The sequence below is a fragment of the Acomys russatus genome, chromosome 2 (genome assembly GCF_903995435.1).
Source record: "Acomys russatus chromosome 2, mAcoRus1.1, whole genome shotgun sequence".
Classification (NCBI taxonomy): Eukaryota; Metazoa; Chordata; class Mammalia; order Rodentia; family Muridae; genus Acomys; species Acomys russatus.
The window spans coordinates 22015049-22036326 of NC_067138.1; the positions used below are offsets into that span (position 1 = coordinate 22015049).

The window sequence follows — 21278 nt, forward strand, 5'->3', positions numbered from 1 at the left end:
TATTAGGTAATCAAAATACTATTTTCTTGACATTATATTGTGGCCCATCTGTGCAGATAAATGCTGTCAATTGCTCAAGACGCTAAAATGTCTTTCAGCTCTAAATTACACAAGTAATAGAACACAGTTCAAATCTTGCCAAATTCTATGTAATCCTTAGCTACTTTAGCCTGTATGCTATTCCCTAACATACACACTGTAGGCTGTGTTGCTAAGCCATGAAAATAATGCTTTCTACTATGAGTAAAACTTTTAGAGAAAAAAACCCATGTATATACATTTAATATACTCTGTTACTCCATCCCACACAAGGGCAATCACAAATATTTGGCAAGTACATATTAATTTCACATGTATCACTGTGTTCATCTGCTTTCAGTAGTAAATTATGCACTTGCATTAGGTAAATTTCTAAAAGTACAACGTTCCTTCTATGTAACCAGGTGAAGGGTGAAAGAAGGTTACAAAGCATCCTGTTCTATGTAAGCTTGTAACTGTCAAAGACAGAGATGGGTTAACAGATCAGGAATGCAGACACTATATCAAAGGTCCTTGAATGTTTACAAAGAAGACTGACAGAACAAAAGGACATCATAGGCAAGAAGCACATTGGGCCAAGAACCAACTTGCCATCCTCAAGCTTCGTGGCATTACAAATTTTATTAACTACTTTCAGTCTTAGCTCACTCGTCATGACATCTACTTTATCTCTATAATGGCCTGTGTAGGTAAAATGAGCAAGAAATATACTCAAGGTCGTTGAAAGTTTTTTTAGAGCTCTGTATATACCAAAACAGTGCAGGTCCTCTAACCAAGAGCTGGCTGAAACTGATACAGAATCTACAACAAGAAAATACTTGACAGAAAGTTGAGTTTAGACCACTAAGGAGAAGGAACACATGTGGGAATAGTGCTAACAAAGAAACGCATCAGAAAATGAACACTAATAAGCCAATCATCTAGCACAGAGACATTGTTATCATCTGTGGACTGAGCTACGATGATAAAGCTTAAGTAAAAAAGAGTTCAGATCATTAGTCTGAAGAATTTAGATTCATCTAAGAGAAAATACTACTACAAGGCTCTGGGGTGGAAGAATGAATATTAATGAGACACTTGATAATAGTGTGTACACACCATAAAACATGGAGGGACGAATAGATAACTATCAGCATTATGAAGGCAAGATAAATAGAAAGTGAAAAAAATCTTAAGATAACTGAGGCAAATACAGGCAAAACATAAAAAAAAAAAAGTAGGTTTCTGGGGGGAAATAGATCTGTAAAAGAATGGCATTTGTAAAGGAAAAGAAGAGGTGAAATGGCATTACTTACAACCATTACATTACCATCATGTGGAACACTCCCTCCTGGAGGGAGAGTGCTCATTAAACTCACAAGTAACTTGGCAGATTCAGAAAGCTCAGGAACATTAGAAGACTCACACAGGCCCTCTCATTGTTTGTGTCAGCAGTAAAGGGCTGCAGGGAAGGGGGCTCTTCAGTGATGTGGCAGGCTGCAAGTTGTGCAGGGAACGCACACAGTGCTGCAGCCTTCTGTCACATGTTCTGGGATTGGGATTTCTGGTGATGCAGAAGTCAGCAAGTCATCACACTCATGTGAATTATACCTCGCCCATGATCTGGAAAGTAGCCCCAATAAACTCATTGGTTCATCAAATTGGAGCTGGATGGCGTCTTTCTTTGGTCTGCCACTGCCCTGTCTGGAGTGATGGAGCATTTCTTTGTATCTTCTTAGGAAAAGTCGTGTAACACAAATTGATCATAAACTTAAGTAAATATACCTTAATTTAGCTGGTAACATAGACTATGCTTAGCTGAAAGATTAAACAAGAGACACTTACCATTTCTCTGACATCTTTATCAATTGATCTGCTATTGAGTTGGCTACTGTCTATTATCTTTTCTGCTCCCCATCCCCCATCCTCACTTCAGTAGGCCATGGATGGATGAGTAGTCATCTAAAACTAGAATGTCACTGTATCAGTCCTTAAACAAAGGCTACAGCACCATGGTATTTTGATACAATATTTGGAATAAGTTTTAAGTCTTACTTAACCATTTTCCCTAATTGGGGGGGGGGGTCTTCAAAAAAATTATTTGTCCTAAATCAGCCTGAAGAAATCTTAAGAGAACGACATCCCATTTCCTCTAAGGGGGGTTAGATATGTTTCTGTTTACTCTCTTGGTCTACAGATGCTTATTTTCATTGGGAATTGGTTATAAGTATTATTGGTCTTTTACAGAGAGGAAACTAAGTTTGACTCATGCACGTGTGTCTTTTTCTTTATCTTTATTTTGTAGGTAAGAAGACAGGAACTGAAAGGAAAGAAAGGGAGATATAGAAATATAGAGGGAGAGAGAACAAAAGGTAGATTATTGCATGCTGTGCACAGCAACCTGTCAAGATCCGCTGGATACACAAATCTGGGGCGCTTTGTTCATCCCACCCCTTCAGAGTCCACGCATTTACTAAGACAAGGGAACTCTAGTTGGCATCAGAAGGAAGCAAATGCAGCAAGATCAAGGCCATCTTGCTTTGATTAGTCTTCAAGAGCTGCAACCCTGCCCCCCCCATCTTTCCCTGTAAACGTGTTTGGTGATCACCGTAAATGCTTTGTTCAATCAGAAATTTTCAGCATTCTGTATGGAAACATATGTTACAACTTGAACCAAAATCTCAGGAAAACATGCATCTTTTATTATGTAAATCCCATAATGACTCACAGCATTCTGTAATAAACAACTGATGTAAAAAAAAAAAAAAAAAAAAAAAGGTAGATTATTGATTCTAGTCCTCATCTCAAAGCCCTAATTGCTACTCACAAATAAGGTTACTTTTTAATTCAATGGTATTGAATTTTGTATATTGATGGAAATCATGCTCATATAAAAAATGAGTCTAATTTTATCACAAGAATATATATTCTAGATCTAATAGATAGATATAATTCTATAGATATATGAGGTAAAATAGTTAAATAAGGTATTTAAAATCCTCAGAGACCTACAGAATAAGTCATTTAAAGATATTTTTATTTTTCTGAAGACTGTTTGAGAACAAGCCAAGTTAACTCCTGACAACACCCAGCCTACGTCAAAGAAAATTATAAGCATCAAAGAAACTCCTTATGGAGTTGTCTTCAAATGTGGCAAACCAGCCACTGGTCAAAATGTCCTCATTTCTGGCACAGACAGAATTCTACCTAAAAATGGGCAAGTTTAGATGCAGGCAGAGTCAACGGCCAAACTCTGCCAAGACAGGATGAGCAAGCCCTTAATAGTCCCCGCCTCGTGTATATGTCTGTCAGATATATTGAGCCAGAAGGGTGAAGATGATGCTCCAACGTTATAGAGAGTGTTGGGTGACTGTTCAGGCAGTAAACTGTCTCTGTCATTTTTTCTTTTTGGAAGCTGCTAACCTGCACTTCTGGTTCATTCAGGTACTTAAGTTTTATCCCTTCTCAAGTCTCGGATGGGTTTGAAGACCAGATAGTTTAGTCTTTCACTTGAGCTTAGTAGGCTAGGGGTTAAGATGTTTTTAGATAAAGATAGATGTTTTAAGTTAATAGAGATAAGATATGATAGATATTAATCTCCATTCAGAAATTTAGACCCAACAAGATAGGAAAGATATTTACTTCAAGTTTGCCAAATACAAATGGCCAAACACTATGAGTGTAACATTTATATAATTCCTGATTGTCTTGTGGTTCTTCCTGCTATATGTAGTTTATTTTACTTACGTGTAATAATATAAATGTATATGTGAAAAAAGAAACATAATAAAATATTTTTTAAAAATGGAGTCACTCTCTTGACATATATAAAACACACGTTTCTAGCCAAGTATCAGTAAATTAAATATTTACCTATTAATAGCCATGGAGTTACATATACTACATTATTCCCTATAGTTTGAAAAGTCAGATGCAAGTAATCCTGAACCAAGTGGGGGAAGTGGTAAAGGACTGAGGAGGTGACCCGAGGGTATTCCCCATTACAACAACTGATTTAAAGATAACAGCAGCTTACGCTCTCCTTGGGACAGCCTGGTAGCTAAAGCAGTGTATGATAAATTAATTGGTTTTTAAAGACTCATTTAACACAAAGACAATCTGAGTTTTATCCAGAGTAACTGCATATCAAATGAACTTAGAAAAATGGAACTTAAAGTCTGCAAAAGGCTCCTGCCACACTAAAAGTCTTAGGATGTACAACCAAAGAAAACCAGCTACTGGACTCATAATCGAGGTGGCACCAATGTTTGCATCATCAATCAATCAATCAAATAAACAAACAAATGATAAAGCAATCTCTGCAAAATGTGCCCTGAGGAACAAAGAGTATAAAAGCCTAACTTGAGATACTAATCTAAGATTTAAAATGTTTTTTCGTTAAGCTTTCTTCTACATTAGAAATGTATATATTAAAGATTAAATTCTTTTTCATCTTCTAGAAGTATGTTCATTTCTAATCAATACCATGCTTATTTGAAAAACAAATACAATTAAAATCTATTTCTATCATCATTAGACATTCAAAGATGGTAAGATCAACCCTGAGTTTACAATGCCTAGGAGCATTATGCTACTGGGATTAACTATTCTGAGAAAGTATGGCTTCCCTTCCATAAAGCATGTGCTTCCACTCCCCAATATGTCATTAAAACCCACTTATTTGTTTTAATAGTCATTATGTGGAACAGTTTTCATTCAGAATCTTCATCACATGGAACGTTATAAGTGTCCCAGAACACCACAGTGTTAAGCCATAAAATTTAAATAAAGCCAAGGGATCCAGTTACAAATACCAAAACATTTCATCATTGAATAGAATCTCTGTTATTTATCTGGGCAGCCTGCTCCATCCACATCCCTCCATGTCCTCTTGACTCCACTCAATATTCAAACCTGTTATACTTGAGTATTTCTCTATGCAGAAGACTGACTATACCAGAGTAACACTCACTAAATGAAGACGCTGAGACAAAAGGGTAAGCTACTTGCTCAGACACATAAAACTTTTTCTAAGTAGCCCTAAAATTGGACTCTTGCTGAGTACCATTTACTATAGCTAACTGACAAACAAATAGCTAATAAATAAACCTGTCAGCACTGCATGATGTTTGCTGAATCTATATATTTCTCAAATTTAGCACTGCCAATATTTGGGGGTGACGGATCCTGTGTTGTGATAGACTCTGTCCTACACATCGTAGTAGGCTCCGCACCATCCCTAGTCTCTACCCACTAGGTGCCAGTGTCACAGTGCAGCTGTGACAATCAAAAACATCATCCCCAGACTTAAAAGTTGTGACAATTTCAGGATCCCATGCAAGTCACCAAGACCAAAACGTTAAAAGTCTAGTGATGCAACCCACACTAATATACAGTAGACTTTCTGCCTTCTTATAAAAAAAATTAAGCATCGTGTACTTTTTGTTAATTCCTTATAATTTTTATCATATTACTTTGAATTCCAAAATATTAGGCTCGTGGTGTTTCATCTGTGTATGCAGGAGCCCTGTTCTATTCATTCAGAATACTCTCCATGATACAGTCGGCAGGGCCTGGAGGCCCATTGCTCCTTTAGCTCCTCCTCCCTCGTGCATTTCATTCTTTTTATCTGATTCAGAACAGGAACCTCTGCAGAAAGCAATGGGACATTACAGGACTCTGGCTTGACTGGCATTTTAAATGATTGTCGCTGATATCAGGCAATGTTCTTCACTTCTCCGACTGACCTTCAATACATTTTCTGATGCTCTGCGCAAGGGCCCGGACACTGCTGGGAAGATTCCAAGGATCCTGCTTGAGGTGGAGCCTCAGCCTTCGGGGGCTGCTCAGCTTGGCCTCCATCTCCTGTTGGAATTCTAATCAAATATGGAAAAAATCTCTCGTAAGTGTCAACTGCTTCTCAGTTAAGCCCACTGGCTGCAAAATTTGCTTGTTCTTGTCCATTTTACCATTCTAGAATGGTGTTAAGAATTTCTGGGAGGGAGGGAGGAATGGGAGGATACAAGGGATGGGATAACAATTGACATGTAATATGAATAAATTAATAAAATATATTTAAAAAAGAAAGAATGTCTTTAGTGACATTGCAACAGAAAGTGTGCTAAATCGAAACACCAAAGCGCAATGTTATTTTCTTATAGATATTCCAACTAGGAAGCAAACGTAGGCAGAAGCTCTATTGAAAATACTGAAAAAGAAATGTGAGAAGGCTACAGTGCTAGGCTCCCTGCTCTGTGGTCTGACACCTACCTGCCAACTCCACTCTCCTCAGAGCCTTCCCCTGCATAAGACATGGCCAGCCAGACCACACTCTTCTGCAAAAGCCACTTAAGTCTTTCATGTCTTTAAGTAATGCATTTTTAGTTTTGCCTCTAGAGGCATCGAGTATTTTTAACTTTCAAAGAAACAAAAAGATGATAAAAGATAGTACAGTCCTTACTGATATTTTCACAGATGATCCAAACAGAAGTGGAGAATTACAGGAAAAACAACAAATTTGTTCTTCTTAAGTACTATTTTTGCTTTATGGCTATGTTGCCTATTTCATGCTATCATCTTATATAATTTTCATATGTACCTTGTAATCCTCGTCCTGGAGTGAGGTACTTGGTTTGCTCAAATGCCCTTACAACAGCCTGACCCTTCAAGAGGTTGGTGATTGAGTCCATCTGTCAAAGGTAGATTTCTGAGAGTTATATACATCCATAATACATAATGTAGATTCATAGATGAGTACATAAATACATATATACACACATGTATGAGTGTATCTTATAAAATATTACTTTTAAACAAATGTTTTGAAAACCCACAATGCTTGTGAAGCTGATCTGTAGGCCAAATAGCATAATCAACTCTTTTCACTTAACCATTTCCAATTCTTCCTAGGCAGTGATAATAAATTGATAAAAAGTTACAAAAATAAAAATTTACTTCACAGAAGAAAGTGACAGTTCAGAACTTACTTAAAAAAAAAAGTTGTCTTCAAAGTGCTAAACCCTTCAAGACTATATATTTTAATTATGATTATCAAACATTTTGCAAAAGCAAAGTCCTACCATGAAACTCCAATCATTCAGTTTTCGAAACTAGAAATAACACTAAGCAGGGTGTGGAAACCTTCAGATGTGCCGCCAGTCATCATCAAGAGGGTGTCTCCTGTCTGCGTGGTTCTCTTTAGTTTGCCATATGGTTTTCTATAAACATGGTACTCACAGGTACCTTTTAGGTTAGCTGCCATAGGAATGCCTCTTTTAAAGCCAAGGAGGCCTAAAGGATGGAGACATTTGCCTTCTCCTTCTAGGCACTTTGCATCTCAAAGATCTCCGACCTTTAATTGGGGAAAATAAGATGCACAATTGCCCCCATCACACCTGGCTGAAAAGCTGCTCCAAGCAAGTGTGTATTTTGTCCTGTTTATCATGAGATATCCGGACGCTGATAGGAAGCTCATCACCTATATGGAAAAAAGGACGCCAAAACTGTCATCTCATTTTTTAAATTAAATTTATTTATTTTTTAATGTCCTCAGATGGGGGGTGGTTCCCCCTCTACCATCTGACCGCAACCTCTCAAGTCTCATCAGGACTGCCTGTATCCTCTTCCTCTGTGGCCTGGCAAGGCTGCCCTGCCAGAAGGAAGTGATCAATGAGTGGGCAACAGAGTCCATGTCAGAGGCAACCTCTACTTCCCGCATTATGGGACCTACATGGAGACTGTGCTGCCTATATACTACATCAGAGCAGAGGGTCTAGGTCCTCATCATGCATAATCCTTGCCTTGGTTGATGCATCAGTCTCTGCAGCCCCCACTTGGGTAACATGTTGAAATTATCTCGATTTGATAAAATACAAGCAACTCAAAATGAGCTTTTATCCCACGTCAGAAAGGAATTGTATCAGGTCTCATAGAGCAGAGAAATCAGTCAGATCATTCTCCAGAAATAAGCCAAGCCAATGGCCCTCATGGGAAGAAGCAAGCATAAAGCATTAATCTGTGTTCTCTGACATCTTCCTCCCTGTTAACTGAATATAAGGCTCCGTCAAGTGTCTGAACTTTCTTTTAAAAAATCCTCAGCTTGAATCATCTTCTCCCACCTCCAACCAACCATCCATGCCCAGTGCTTTGGCTAAAACTTATTTCCAGTGTACCTAGAACCCTTCATAGTGAGTAGGAAGATCAGAACCTGGACATTAAATAACACTTTTAAAGGCAGCTTTCTTATAAGTGGGATATGGAAACTAGCTTTATCAGTCATGGTGCAATATGGGTAGCCACTGAGAATGAGTAATAAAAATGAAACTGCATGTGGATCAAAACTCAAAGAAAGGAGCCCCCCACCCACCCCTTACAGGGAGCTGTGATGTTCCCAGCATCAAAGAGCACAGCTGTCTACCACACACACCTGAGTCCATCTCATCACTGTGGAAGTAGGAACTGCACTGGCTGCTGCAGATACTTGTGAAGGAAGCAATGGAGTTCCTGTTGCTGTTGCAGTCACTGAAAAAAAAAAAAAAGAGCCATATGTTGCTTTAAGAATATGCTTGTCCAGGTTTGTAGTCCAGTGTGATGACAAGAGAGAGTGGTTGAGGCCAAATATGAACAGAGCACAGGGAAATAGGAGAAGATGAAAGGTGCTGCTTTGTGTGCTGACTAAAAATCACAGTAGAAGAATGCGCACACCCTCCTGCCATTTCCTATCACATACATTTATGCCACAGATACATTCATCAGTGTGTTGCATATCACATTATGAGGAAGAAATATATTTATCTCGGTGTTTAAAAGCATTCTTTGAAATTCAAAGGTCTCAAATTTCCCTGCCATATAATTGATTGCTAAGTGAATTTTTGAAAATGTCTGGTTATAAAACCAGGAGTCAGCCCACAGAAGAGTCTCCAGTATCTATTTAATAACAGTGCTTCAATAAGTTTCTGACAGAGGCAAAGCCTGTTTTGTGACTTTTCTCTTTCTGTCTTCTCTCGTTGTCTAAATAATAACTTACAGGGAACAGCTGGAAACCCGCCCCCCAAACAGCACTCTTATCTGTCTCCATGGTCAAAACCACACTGGAAAGTACTAAAAATGAAAAATGTCTACAGAAAGAACATTTTCAGCACTGTTGAATATGAAAATAATCCAGATTTTTAGAAATAGTGCAAGAGGTTTTTTTTTTTTTTTTTTAACAACTTATAGTAAGAAGAAGAACTTGATTTCAAATTTACAGTTAAAATTTCTGTCACAGTCCAGAGGGAGAGTGTGAGGGTAATTTTAATTATGTGATAACTAGGATGTGAGAGAGAAAATATTTTTAGAAATGTAATTTCCCACTGAAGAGAACCCACCGATCCCCATGATGGAACATGCTGGTCCTTTCAGAAGCTGGAAGTAAATGACATAGTAAATGTGTTCAACTCTTTAAGAAATCTCCAGGAATAATTAACTTTGATGCAGTGGTTAAAAATCCTCTTTGGAAAATAAAACTTAGGATGGCAGACTGATTAAGCAAGGAACCCTGGCGCAAGACCCTGGTTGCGAAGATGAGTTTTCTATCATAACTCTGTGAACCTCCACTTCCCATGTGTTAAAATGGAGCTGCTACCAGAAACTCACCACTCCGGGTTGTTGTGGCAGATTATGTTAAATTCCTCTGCTAAAACTATGCTTTTAAAAGACTGTTAATCACTAGTTCAGGATAGCCCTACCTGATGAGAATAGTTTTGACATAATTAATACTTATATAAGTTTTTCATTGTAAAATACTATGAACAAGAGTGAACATTTTTCCTTCACTGGATGTAAGTGAAAGCAGAGGTGCCGCAGCTGCACACAAGTGTTTGTGGCTAGTTGTGGAAGTACACAGTGAGAATTCTGGGGATAAGATTTTTGGAGAGAAAAGTGCTTTCATTGATGGAACCTCATCAGAAGAGGCCTTGAGCAGGAAGGGGTGCCGCATGAAAGTGTGTTTGCCCCAAACTCTGAAGTTGAAATCTGATCCTCAATATCTCAAAATGTGACCAAATGTAAGGAAATCGTCTTCGTCAGGTCATTAGGATGGGTTCTTAATCCAGTGTGACCACGGTCCCATAAGGAGGGGCTCTATAATGGGAGGTGACATGAGGAGACGCAGAGGGGAGATGAACATTTCCAGGTAAAGAACTGACGCCTGCAGGATATCCTTTCTTCACAGTCCCCAGAAGGAACCAACACAGGCAACATCTGGGTCAGACTTCCGGGTTCCAGAGCTATGTGACGTGACAAACAGCCAGTCGGTGGTACTTGATGTTATCAGTCCTGGCTAACTACGACAAATACATCCCAGAGAGGAAACAAACACAAACTTGGACATGAAGGTGCAATATATAGAAGGGGGGCAGGGCAAAAGGATTGCTATTTACTAGCTAATAAACTATGACCATAAAGACATTTGAGCAACTGCTTTTAGACAATTACACTGCCTGTAAAAGAACAACCCTCCCACAACAGGGCTGCACTGCTGGAGGGAGAAAACGATTTTGCCAAACAATCCAGAGCATTCCTGAGAACAATGCTGTCCCACTTGAACTGGGGATTATTTTTGAAACAGCAATAAACAAAATCGGCCATGAACATTTTTTTTCAAGACCTTTGAGGAAAATACAAACTGTCCTTTGAGTGTCTCGATGAAATGGGACCGAGGACCGGCTTACCTGTAAGAGTCCCTGTTGCTCACTGTGTCGTGACCTGAATCCTCTTGCTCTTCTCCTGCTACGTTAAAGCAGACGCGTTTGCTGTTTCTCTCTCCCTTCTCATTGTCGCTGTCTGTTGGTATCACACACTCCGTCGTCTTACGCTCCAGTTTTGGGGAATATGTTATTGAAGACAGAAGGCTGCAAACGTGACAGTTTTTAGAACATAAGCGCATGTTTTGAAACTCACTAAAACAGATAACTCTTTTATTTGTTCAATGTGATAGCTTACAAATACTCCAGAAGGCTTCTGGGTTCCATATCAAATAAAATATTATCTGTGTGGAAAAACTTGTCATAGAAAGTTTGGATTTACTACTCAGTGTTCAGAAGGTACAGAGCAGCACACACTCAGCCCAGAAGGCTGCATTCAAATCCTGGTGCAGCCACCTGAGCTTTGTTATCAGAACCAATTATGGTGGTCCTTTCTGGAAGGTAGATGATGGCAATAAGAAGAAACTAGGTCCCGTGGCTGACAAGTGTTACCTATTTCTTCTTGCCATGACTACCACCAGCATTACAGTGTAGCTGTTTCCCCTAAATTGAAATAGTAATTTCTGGAGGGAGAGGAGGCTCATAAGACTCAGCAGGCTAAGGAAACTTAAAAGATTCAGGAAGGTCATAAAAGCTAACAATTAGCAAGGCCTCAGTGAGGGCTCTAAAGTCAACAATGGATGGTTGGAGATAAGAGACTCTTCAGTGGAGTTGTTTTCAAGCTGTTTGGGAAGCTCCAAGGATGCAGATTTTGTGAGCCATCACCCCATGCTATGACATGCCTTTCAATAATGCAGCCATGAGTCACCCATGCTTCTATAAGCAACTTTCACGCCTATGCTCTCGTAAGTAGCCCCAATAAAACCATTTTTTAACCAAGTTCTTTGGTCTGGCACTGGTGCCATATTGGGAGTTCAGACACTGGTTCCTGCCTCCCCAGGAAAAGTCATGCAAAGAGCTACTAAGTAAAAACATTAAACAAGCTTCAATATCCTCCCTGGCTCATCTTCCTACTTTAAAAACCAAGCTACCCTCTGATGTCTGCCTGCAGCATTACCTATTTGACAGGGAGAATCCACACTGTCAGTCTCTTTTCTCTGTTCTGACAGGCAGGAGCCCCAGACAACTGAATTACAGGGAGACATTCAGAGTAAGGCTAAGAGGAGACAGGGGCCTTTGGATTGGCAATCCAGCCAGGATGAAATGTACAGGTCTTCCCAACAAAGAGTTCTCCTGGAGATGAGTGGTATAATGCCTTTAGTTGTTGTAAAACGAGATAACAACTGACTAGTTATGAGTCTAAGGCTGGATGTTTGACAGCGCAATGCTTCTGTGAGAACCAATGAACTCAAAATTAGGCAAAAGTAAAATTGGGTTTTATTATCAAACAGCATGTGGCCAACTTGCAGGATGAATTAAACCATACCTGAAATAATGGCCTATAGATGATTTCTCTAGCCAAAAATCATAGTCACGGTATAAAATGCCTATGGCACTCAGTGCCAACCAAGTGCACATAATCTCTATACTCATTTGTTCACAGCAGGGCAAATATTCTTCTCTCAGAATTTCAAGACAACCATGCCTCTTATACATATTTTCCATGTGACATGCTGTACATTGAGTAAATCCATGGGAAGGGGTTTCATTGATAAAACCATGTTTTGTTCTTGGTACTGCAAGTGTAGCAGTCAACAGAAGGCCCTGCCTTGTTGGAATGTTAATTTCACTTGGAGGAAGCAACAAACAGCAAGCTTTATAGCTTATCAGATGGTACCAAATGCAAATTTCTAGAAAGTAAATAGAAGGAAGAATGGTGCTGGCCTTGGCTGTGGCTCAACAGTGGAGCACACACATATGTAGCATGTGTGTGTCCCAGTAGATTCCATTGACAGCTACGATTTCACATAGTTAGGTTGGGGAACTTCTCACTACGAGGTGATATGTGAATAATGTGTGGCATTTTATTGTTGTTAGACCCCAGTGAAAACTGGAGAACGTCCTTCTACCATTCAATGCTCAGTGGACATTCTCAGTAACCCAAAGCAGTGAATTATTTTAAAGACAGTTCCTCTATTTATAAAGAGATTTCTAGGCCTTCTAAGACAGACTGCATTTATTTACTCCTCCCCCGCAAAAGATGAAAACATTAGACTAACTCCAATTACCCAATCTCCTACTGCAGAGATAGATGAACCCTGCATACCAAGGAGGAAAGGCATGCAGGAGTTCTCATCTCACAGGGAGCCCTCTGTGCTTGTGGGTATTTTAAATTAGAAGTCATGGGGCTGAACATAAACAGTTTTCTCACAGTAATAAGAGTTGTATTCACATTTTAAACAGTTGCAATGTGCTTGACTGGCCCTCTGGGAATAAGTGCTTAAGCTTACAAATAAAATGAAGGATGAAAAAAAAAAATCACATGCATAACATTTCTAGATTCCAAGAATCAACAATAAAGCACATATATTTTTGTGTACTGGCAAAAATATTCTCCTTTGCTTTTGCTCACCGAGAACATGCAGCTATCTACCAAAGGTCCAATTAATTAAATTCTGAGCAGAGTTCTACCCAGAAGAGTTTCCTCTGGATTAAACCCTAGTTGATGAAGACTTCTTCTATGCATTGTCTCACACATCTGCCTGTGTTCTAAAATAACATCATCATATCCAGCAATCGCTGAGTTTTTATGGTAGACATGGTAAATATGGACTGGGTTGTAACTCAGTTAAATCTAATTTATCCTTCTTAAATGTAATCACTTAAGTCCACCATTTAAGTAGGTATTAACTTTAACTTAGTAGGATGGTGGTGAGAGACACACATTATTACATACATGCACTTTAAAATTAGGCAGAATTTACCATCTCTGCATGTGTCTTACAAACTGGATAGGGCAGGTGGCCACCAGTGTGCATATCCCAGTGGGAGACACCATCCTAGATCTCTAAGAGTGGACACGTCTATGTGAATTACTGTAACTATTGTAAGATGAGGGGATGTGGTGTGTGTTACTTAGAATTCCATATGCTTTTGCAAACCCGCCATAGTCCTCTCTCTATCAAAACAATCAGCAGCATTAGGTCAGGGGACACCTGAGTAAGGACAGTGCACAAAAGCGACCTTGTGGCTCAAGGGAGATATGAAGAAGGAGGAAAGAAATCCTTGTTTCTTTAAATCTGTGAGATCCTTAGTGTTCCTTTAACAATGTTGGGGGGGGGCGGCAACATAAGGTGTTGTGTGGAGACCAGACATCAGAAGAAAAGCTTGACTGTCTAGAAAGAAGGAGCATCTTCTCTCTCTCTCTCTCTCTCTCTCTCTCTCTCTCTCTCTCTCTCTCTCTCTCTCTCTCTCTCTCTCTGGCTCTGGCTCTCTCTTAGCTTGAAAGTCCAAGTGGTTGGCTGGCCATGGAGATCTCCTCAGAAGCAGGGTCCACCAAGCAAAGCAGCCACCTGTAGGACTATAGGTGGCATTGGTCAGGGATAGAAAGAGTGCAGTGAATCTGGAATTCAGTGAGATGCATTTGGGACGCATCATAAGGAAGCTAGCTATCTGGGTTTGTGTGTTCCATATCCATGGACTCAATCAACAGCCACAGATTAAACAATTCCTAAAAAAAAAAAAAGTCCTACCTGCCTTGCATATGTACAGCATTTCCCTATTATCATTCCCTAAACAGTACAGTCAGTATGAAAACTCTCTCTTAGAATTTGTATGGTAGCAAACATTATAATGAATCTAGAGGTGATTTAGTATATAACAGAGTAAGTGTGACTTATACACAAATGCTGTGCTGTTTCATAAGGGATTAGAGCATGTTGAGATTTCGGTATCTGATGAAGGATTTGGGTGCAATCTCCTTTGGAGACCAAGTGACAAGTGTGATTTAACTACATTGTAATGCTGTTTATGGTTTTAGCAGGTTATCAGACCAATTCACCACATTGGCTCGCTCTGGCATCTGCTGAATGTAGGATGTATCAGAGAAATCTCAGCTGGGTGACTCTCCGGTGACACCAGTGAGGATTGATGGTGACTCAGTTTAGAGTGACAGGCAGGGACATATTCTGAGGCATAACTAGCACAGTTAATGAGGTTCTAGAGTTGGAAAAAAAGACAGAAAAAGAAAAAAACAAAGGTAATATTTCGATTTTGCCTTGATGAATTGAAACGTTGGACATTTTGTTGTCAGGCGAAGCCCCTAGTAGGTAAAGGGGCAAACATTTTTTTAAGTGTAAGAAAATTAGAACATTCAAATCTTAGAAACATTTAAATTGAAGACAATTTGGAGCCACCCTCTCACACAGCTATCACAGAGAACTGCAATAATGAAATATGCCAGTGAGTATAAAAACACAATATACCCTCCACAGGAGTACATGGAATGATTTTGGGGGAAGGCAGGCTTCTGTTTATACACTTACCCACAGGATATTTCAAAGATAATTCCACCCACAACACTACAAGTACTGAAGTGCCAAGTCTCCTGCTGCAAAGTAGCCATCACTTAGTCATGGGCTGCCTGTGCTTACAGCACAAGGCTTGATCTCAGGGTTCCCACCTTTACCATGCATGGCCCATACTCTCCCTATTTGGTGCTCCATGCCAGGAACAACATGAAAATTCTCTATTATAAACTCCCATCAAGAATTTTGGACCACCTATAAATTGCCTTTCCTCTCACTCATAGCTAAATGCAATTAACCACAAATGACTCATCTAAAGGCAGAATCATTCAGCCTCTCAGAGGGAAACAGAAACCATAAATTGGCAACGTCCCCTTCTGCCATGTTACTGCAAAGAAAATTTACTCATCTCCAACTATGGATTGGAAACTAGGTAGAAGGAGCTAGGAAAATGTCTATGTGCCAAAAAAACTTTGATTTCTAGAAGTGCCGGAGTAATAGGATACCCAAACATCAAGGTAAGACATCCTCAATACCAGGTCCTTCATAAGAGGGCTGGCTACAGGATCTTCTGAGGCAATCCCTCTGTTACTGTCTCAGCAGCAGCTTCTTTACCCTGACCAAGAATAATTATTACATGGGGAGAAAATGATGTGGTAACAAGCCTTTTAAATAATTTGTTAAGCTCAACTACACTTCAGCATCTCTGAGTGTTAAGGGCAATAGAGAACCCAGGCATTTGGAGAACTGTATTGTTTTAACAAGATTATGCTGCAGATCAAATTGTGTGGAAAATGTTTATATTTAGAATTAAATTACACAGTGTTCATGGAAAAGGCCAAATTCACTTCTCCAACTATTGTTCATTTCTTGTTACTTTTTGAATAAGCACACAGAACTGAGCAAAGGTTTTTACAATAACAGAATGGAGACTTTCAACTGAAAATGTATCATTTTAATTAGTTTCAGCTCACTGAAGCCTAGCCATTGCTACAGCTAGTTCCTTAAATATAAGGATCAAAAACCAAGTCAAGCAATGCCTTAATTCAGTTTGCACCGACCCTCAAAAACATATCTGCTTGCAGCCCTGCAAGGCCAGAGCTCTCCACCTCTTTCTTTGCTCTACCAGATCCAATGCCCCAGTCTCATCCTCAGCTCTGGAGCAGAACAAGTGCAGCAGCCTTACCCAGCCGATATCTAGTAGACCCCCACAGATCTTCACCTACTAACTGCCTTCACCCAACCCATCCCTTTATCCCAGCCCCCAACACTATCAGGGACATCCTGGGAACGCACAGGCTACTTGACCAGGAAAGCAGATAGGCTGACCTCAGATCCTAAGCTGCCCCCCTGCTCCTCCAAATCCAGTTCCCCCAGTCTCATCCCCAACTCTGCAGCACACATTCTGACATGGTTGCTGTTCACTCTGCACCCAGTCCTAGGGAATCCTAAACAGATCCTGGTGGAGCACTCTTGTTTTTCTCAATCCTGCTATCTCCCTCATCAGATCACTAGCCCCACCTCATTTCTATGTGTCAGCTCCCAATACCCAGAAATAGATTCTACCTGGAACCCCCAGTGCCCACATCTATCAAGACCCCAGAAGAGTTTCCTACTAGGTAACATACAGCCAACCAACCATACTCTCCTAAGAACCAAAGAGGAAACAGAAGCAAAAGAATAAACAGCCATCCAACAAAGAGGAGACCAAATATCAGCACCTAGAACTAGAGGCTTCCCAGTCCTAAATGCCTAGGCACCAGAACAAAAGCACATCAATAGCAGCCAGGAGACGATGTCTCCACTGTAGTTCAGAAACACTGCCACAGTAGGCCTTGAACATTCTAACATGGCTGAAACATTAAAAAAAAAAAAAAACCAGACTGTAAAACAGCCTACACAAAATGATAGAGGTCTTTAAAGCAAAAATGAATGAATCCATTAAAGAAATCTACAAATCATGGAAGGAAATGAATGAAACTATTCAAGACCTGAAACTGGAAACAGAAACAATAAAGAAAACCCAGACTGAGTGAAATCTGGAAATGAAAAAATCCAGTAATTCAAACAGAAGCTACAGAGGCAAGCTTCAACAACAAAATACAAGAGATTGAAGAAAGAGTCTTAGTCACTGAAGACACCATAGAAGAAATGGATACAGCAGTTACAGAAAATATTAAATCTAAAAACCTCATGGCATGAAATATCCAGAGAATCTGAGACACTATAAAAAGACCAGCTTAAGAATAATAGGAAAAAATGAAGAAGAGCAAATTCAGGTCAAAGAAACAAATTATTAAAAAATATTATCAAAGAAGGTTTTCCTAACATAATGAAAGATATGCCTATTCAGGTAAAAGAAACACACAGAATACCAAATATACTGGACCAGAAAGCTTCCTTGAATATATACATGTATAAAGGTAATATAAATAAAGTCACCAAATAATGAGGGAGACACAGTTCCAAATACATATCTCTTGTCACCAAATTAAGCTTACAGTATAATATTGGGTTATAGCCAATTGACCTGGTGTACAAAGGAATCCCATAGGAATTCTCAAACACCCCAGGCTGTTACCAAGACAGTAGGTTTCTCTCCAGAAATCCACAGCAAGTCTCCATTGCTGAAGACAACACCTACACAGCTCAATAACCATGGAGAAATTAAGCTGGTGCCTATATAGAGCCATTACCCCTAAGCCCCAGCATCTTTGGTAGAAAAAAAGTACTATGCATGCTACCAAAAGAAAAACATGAACACGAAGTCAACCACAAACCCTTTGTTTACAATGATGTCCTGCCTAAAAAATATACTAGGCAACGATAGCACAAAGCTTTGTAGGAGCAACAAACAAAAATCTGATTTGACTAAAGCCAAATGTTACTGGCTTAAAAAAAAAAAAAAAGTAGTGATAAAATGACTCCTAATGCCATTCTGCCAAACTCATAGATAAGTGCCTTGTTCAGCCATCATCAGAAAATCTTCTTCCTACAGCAGATAGAAACAAATACAGAGACCCACAGTCAGACATTATGCAGGGAGTGAGACAGAACCACTCAGCCCTAAAGGGGATGTCTTTATGAAATCCCTCCACTCAGAGCTCAGGGAACCCTATAGTAGAGGAGGCAGAAAAAGTGTGAGAGTCAGAGGAGATGGAGAACTGCAAAAATACCAAGGCCGTTTGTCTCAATATGTGCAGAGCTCATATGAGCTCAGAGACTGTGGCAGTATGCACCAGGCCTACACAGGTCTGTACTAGGTCTTATATGTATAATTATGGCTTCCACAAAACTTTTGTTAGTGTTTGAAAGGGATCCCTGAGTATGTAAGCTAGTAGGTCTCCTCATTCTGTTTGTCTAGTCCAACTTCAGTGCCATAGTTTGTGTTTGATCTTATTATATTTTATTTTGTTATATTCTATTATTATCTCTTAGATGTCTATTCTTTTCACAGAAAGGGAGTTGGTCTCGATGGCAGAGAAGGTGAGGAGGAGGTAGAAGAAGTTTAAGGGAGACAAAACTGAAATCAGGCTATAGTGTGTAAGAAAAGGGTCTATTTTCAACAAAAAGAAAAAATATTTAAAAGAATCTAAATAAAGCAGAATAGTATCTAACTGTAAAGGAATTTTAATCCAGCAGCATAGCTACTTTTGCTGGAATACAGGCACACTCTTAGTGTACACCTTTAGTCCTCTTAGCTGGAATACAGGCATGCCATTAGTACATACCTATAATGCAAAACAATGAAGATAAAGTGATATCCAATTGAGAGGCAGACAAAGTGATGAATTAGAGAAAGATTTGACAGAATAGAATACGCCCAACTCTCAAGGAAACAGAGGAAAGAGAAGTGATTTAGCCAAGACCAGCAAGAAAGGAGGGGGGAGGGAGGCAGAGAGGGAGAGAGGGAGGGAGGGGGAGAGAGAGAGAAAGAGAGAGAGAGAGAGAGAGAGAGAGAGAGAGAGAGAGAGAGAGAGAGAGAGAGAGAGAGAAGCACAAAAGACAGAAAGGAGAGGCAGTTTTACAGAGACAGGTTGCAGAGAGAACAAACCAGACATAGGTGAAGACAGTATGAGCCAGAGAATGTGAAAGAGCCAGAAAATTAGAGCAGAACAAATCAGTGAGAAACTGAGAGAAGCCAGATTGAATCAGTCAGCTTGCAGGGGAGTTTGACCCAGAATAGTTGGTTTGAGCCAGCCAGCCAGAGTTCAGAAAGAACTAGAAAGGGTGAACTTACTCAGCAGTAAGTCTCAAAGGTTGAAAGCATTGGAGATGTGTGACAAAGAAGTTCATACTTCAAAGCATTATATATATATCATTTAATTTAATATATGAACTTCTTTGACATAGGATTCCAAGACAATTCAAAAATATAATGCCATGGCTTAACTATAGTGTTCCACTGTCTTTGAAACCTCAGCCCATTTAGTTCATCTGCATGAACACAGAAGCAATGGTTTAATATTTCATAGTTCATATGTAATTTTAAATATCTAGGTCTTGAGAAGGAGCTCACCCCTAACACTGCCCAGTGGGCCAGGAACCAGAGGCTGAATATTCCCAGAGGCCTAGAACAGAACCAAACATGACTGGCCAGGGAAAAAAAAAGGCAATGAAATAATTTCTGCTATACTCATAGACTGGTTTCTAGCCCAGTTGTCACCAGAAAGCCTTCATCCAGCAGCTGATGGAAACAGATGCAGAGACCCAACAGCTAAATGTTAGGCAGAGCTCAGAATGCTGTTGAAGAGGGAAAGGAAGGATTGTAAGAGACATTGGGTCAAGAGCATCTCAAGAAAACCCACAGAATCAACTAACCTGGGGTCATAGGGGCCCACATAAACTGAACTAATAACCAGGAGCTTGCATGGGTCTGACCTAGGCCCTCGGCATATACAGTTGTGTAGCTTGATCTTCCTGCAGGGCTGTCTCTGACTCTTTTGCTTGTTGTTGGGACCCTACTCCCAGCCTTACTATGAGGCGAGGTTCACAGTCTTACTGCAACTTGATATGCCGTGTTTGTTTGATGTGCCTGGGAGGTCTACCCTTTTCTGAAGAAAAAGGGAGGAGGAATGGACAGCAGGGGTAGGGGGTGGGCAGTGCTAGGAGAAGAGGAGGGAGAGAAAACTGAGTTTTACATGTTTTGTATTTAAACAGAGTTGTCCATGGATGTGGAGGGTGATATATGTTTGTAGAGTATTTACTTCACGTCTGCTAGCAACTAAAGAACTTCATAAAGCATATAGGACAAGGGCCTTTATATACTTTTCAGAATCTTATCAGGTCAAACTATATTGAATAATATCTACTCCTTGAAAACGTGAGCAAGCACATTTGGTACTATGTTGACTATGTTGATTGCTTTCCATATTAATTTCTACATTCCAATACAAATTCAAAGCTTATTATTATTATAATGCATTTACTTCACTGCATGAGAAATTGAAGTTTTCCAAAAGCCTCTTTTCCTTCATGATACTGAACCGCTAGATGGAGACATAGTTACACAGCAGAATATGACACACCCTCTTATAGAGCACAGTCATCCCAAGCATCAAATTCCTTTTTTAAAAGACATAATCCATTATTTTAATATGATTAATTAAATTGATAACCTCATAGGCACATTAAGAAGAGATAACACACAAATTCTTGACAAGAAAAATTAATTAGAAGACATGTATAATATTTCTATGGAAATTAAATGTGTGATAGAATATTATGAAGAACTGTATACCCACAAATTAGGCAGATGAAATGATGAAATGAACCCATTTCTTGAAAGACACGTTGATGAATATTTAAAGAGATAGAACACCTGTATAGGCATATTTTCGTAAAATAAATTAAAACAGTGATAATCTTCTAAACAGAAAGCAACTGCCCAAAGCAACTCAATAATCAATTCTACTAAATACCAAAAAGGAGTGATACCAGTTCTGGCCAATCAAACACAAAAAAAGAAAGCATCAAATTCTTATGTAAAAAAAAAATATATGTAAAAGTCTAGTTATAAAGGAGTTTATCTTGGCTAAAACTTCCAAATGATTCATTCATTAATTCAGAAAGACTAGGAAAAAAGAATTGATCTTAAAAACACAGTTTTGCT

At 39.4% G+C, this 21278-nt stretch overlaps 1 protein-coding gene across 1 annotated transcript in view; it reads right to left on the reverse strand.

Annotated features, from left to right (window-relative positions):
• The window catches only part of Prex2 (phosphatidylinositol-3,4,5-trisphosphate dependent Rac exchange factor 2), a 292170-nt gene that overhangs the window by 102410 nt on the left and 168482 nt on the right, over positions 1-21278 (reverse strand). The window contains exons 26-30 of the mRNA XM_051159079.1: positions 10728-10907; positions 8444-8538; positions 7413-7495; positions 6617-6707; positions 5766-5894 (exon numbers count right to left, since the gene is read on the reverse strand). Coding sequence (XP_051015036.1) covers positions 5766-5894; positions 6617-6707; positions 7413-7495; positions 8444-8538; positions 10728-10907 — 578 coding nt within the window. The remainder of the gene's footprint in view (positions 1-5765; positions 5895-6616; positions 6708-7412; positions 7496-8443; positions 8539-10727; positions 10908-21278) is intronic.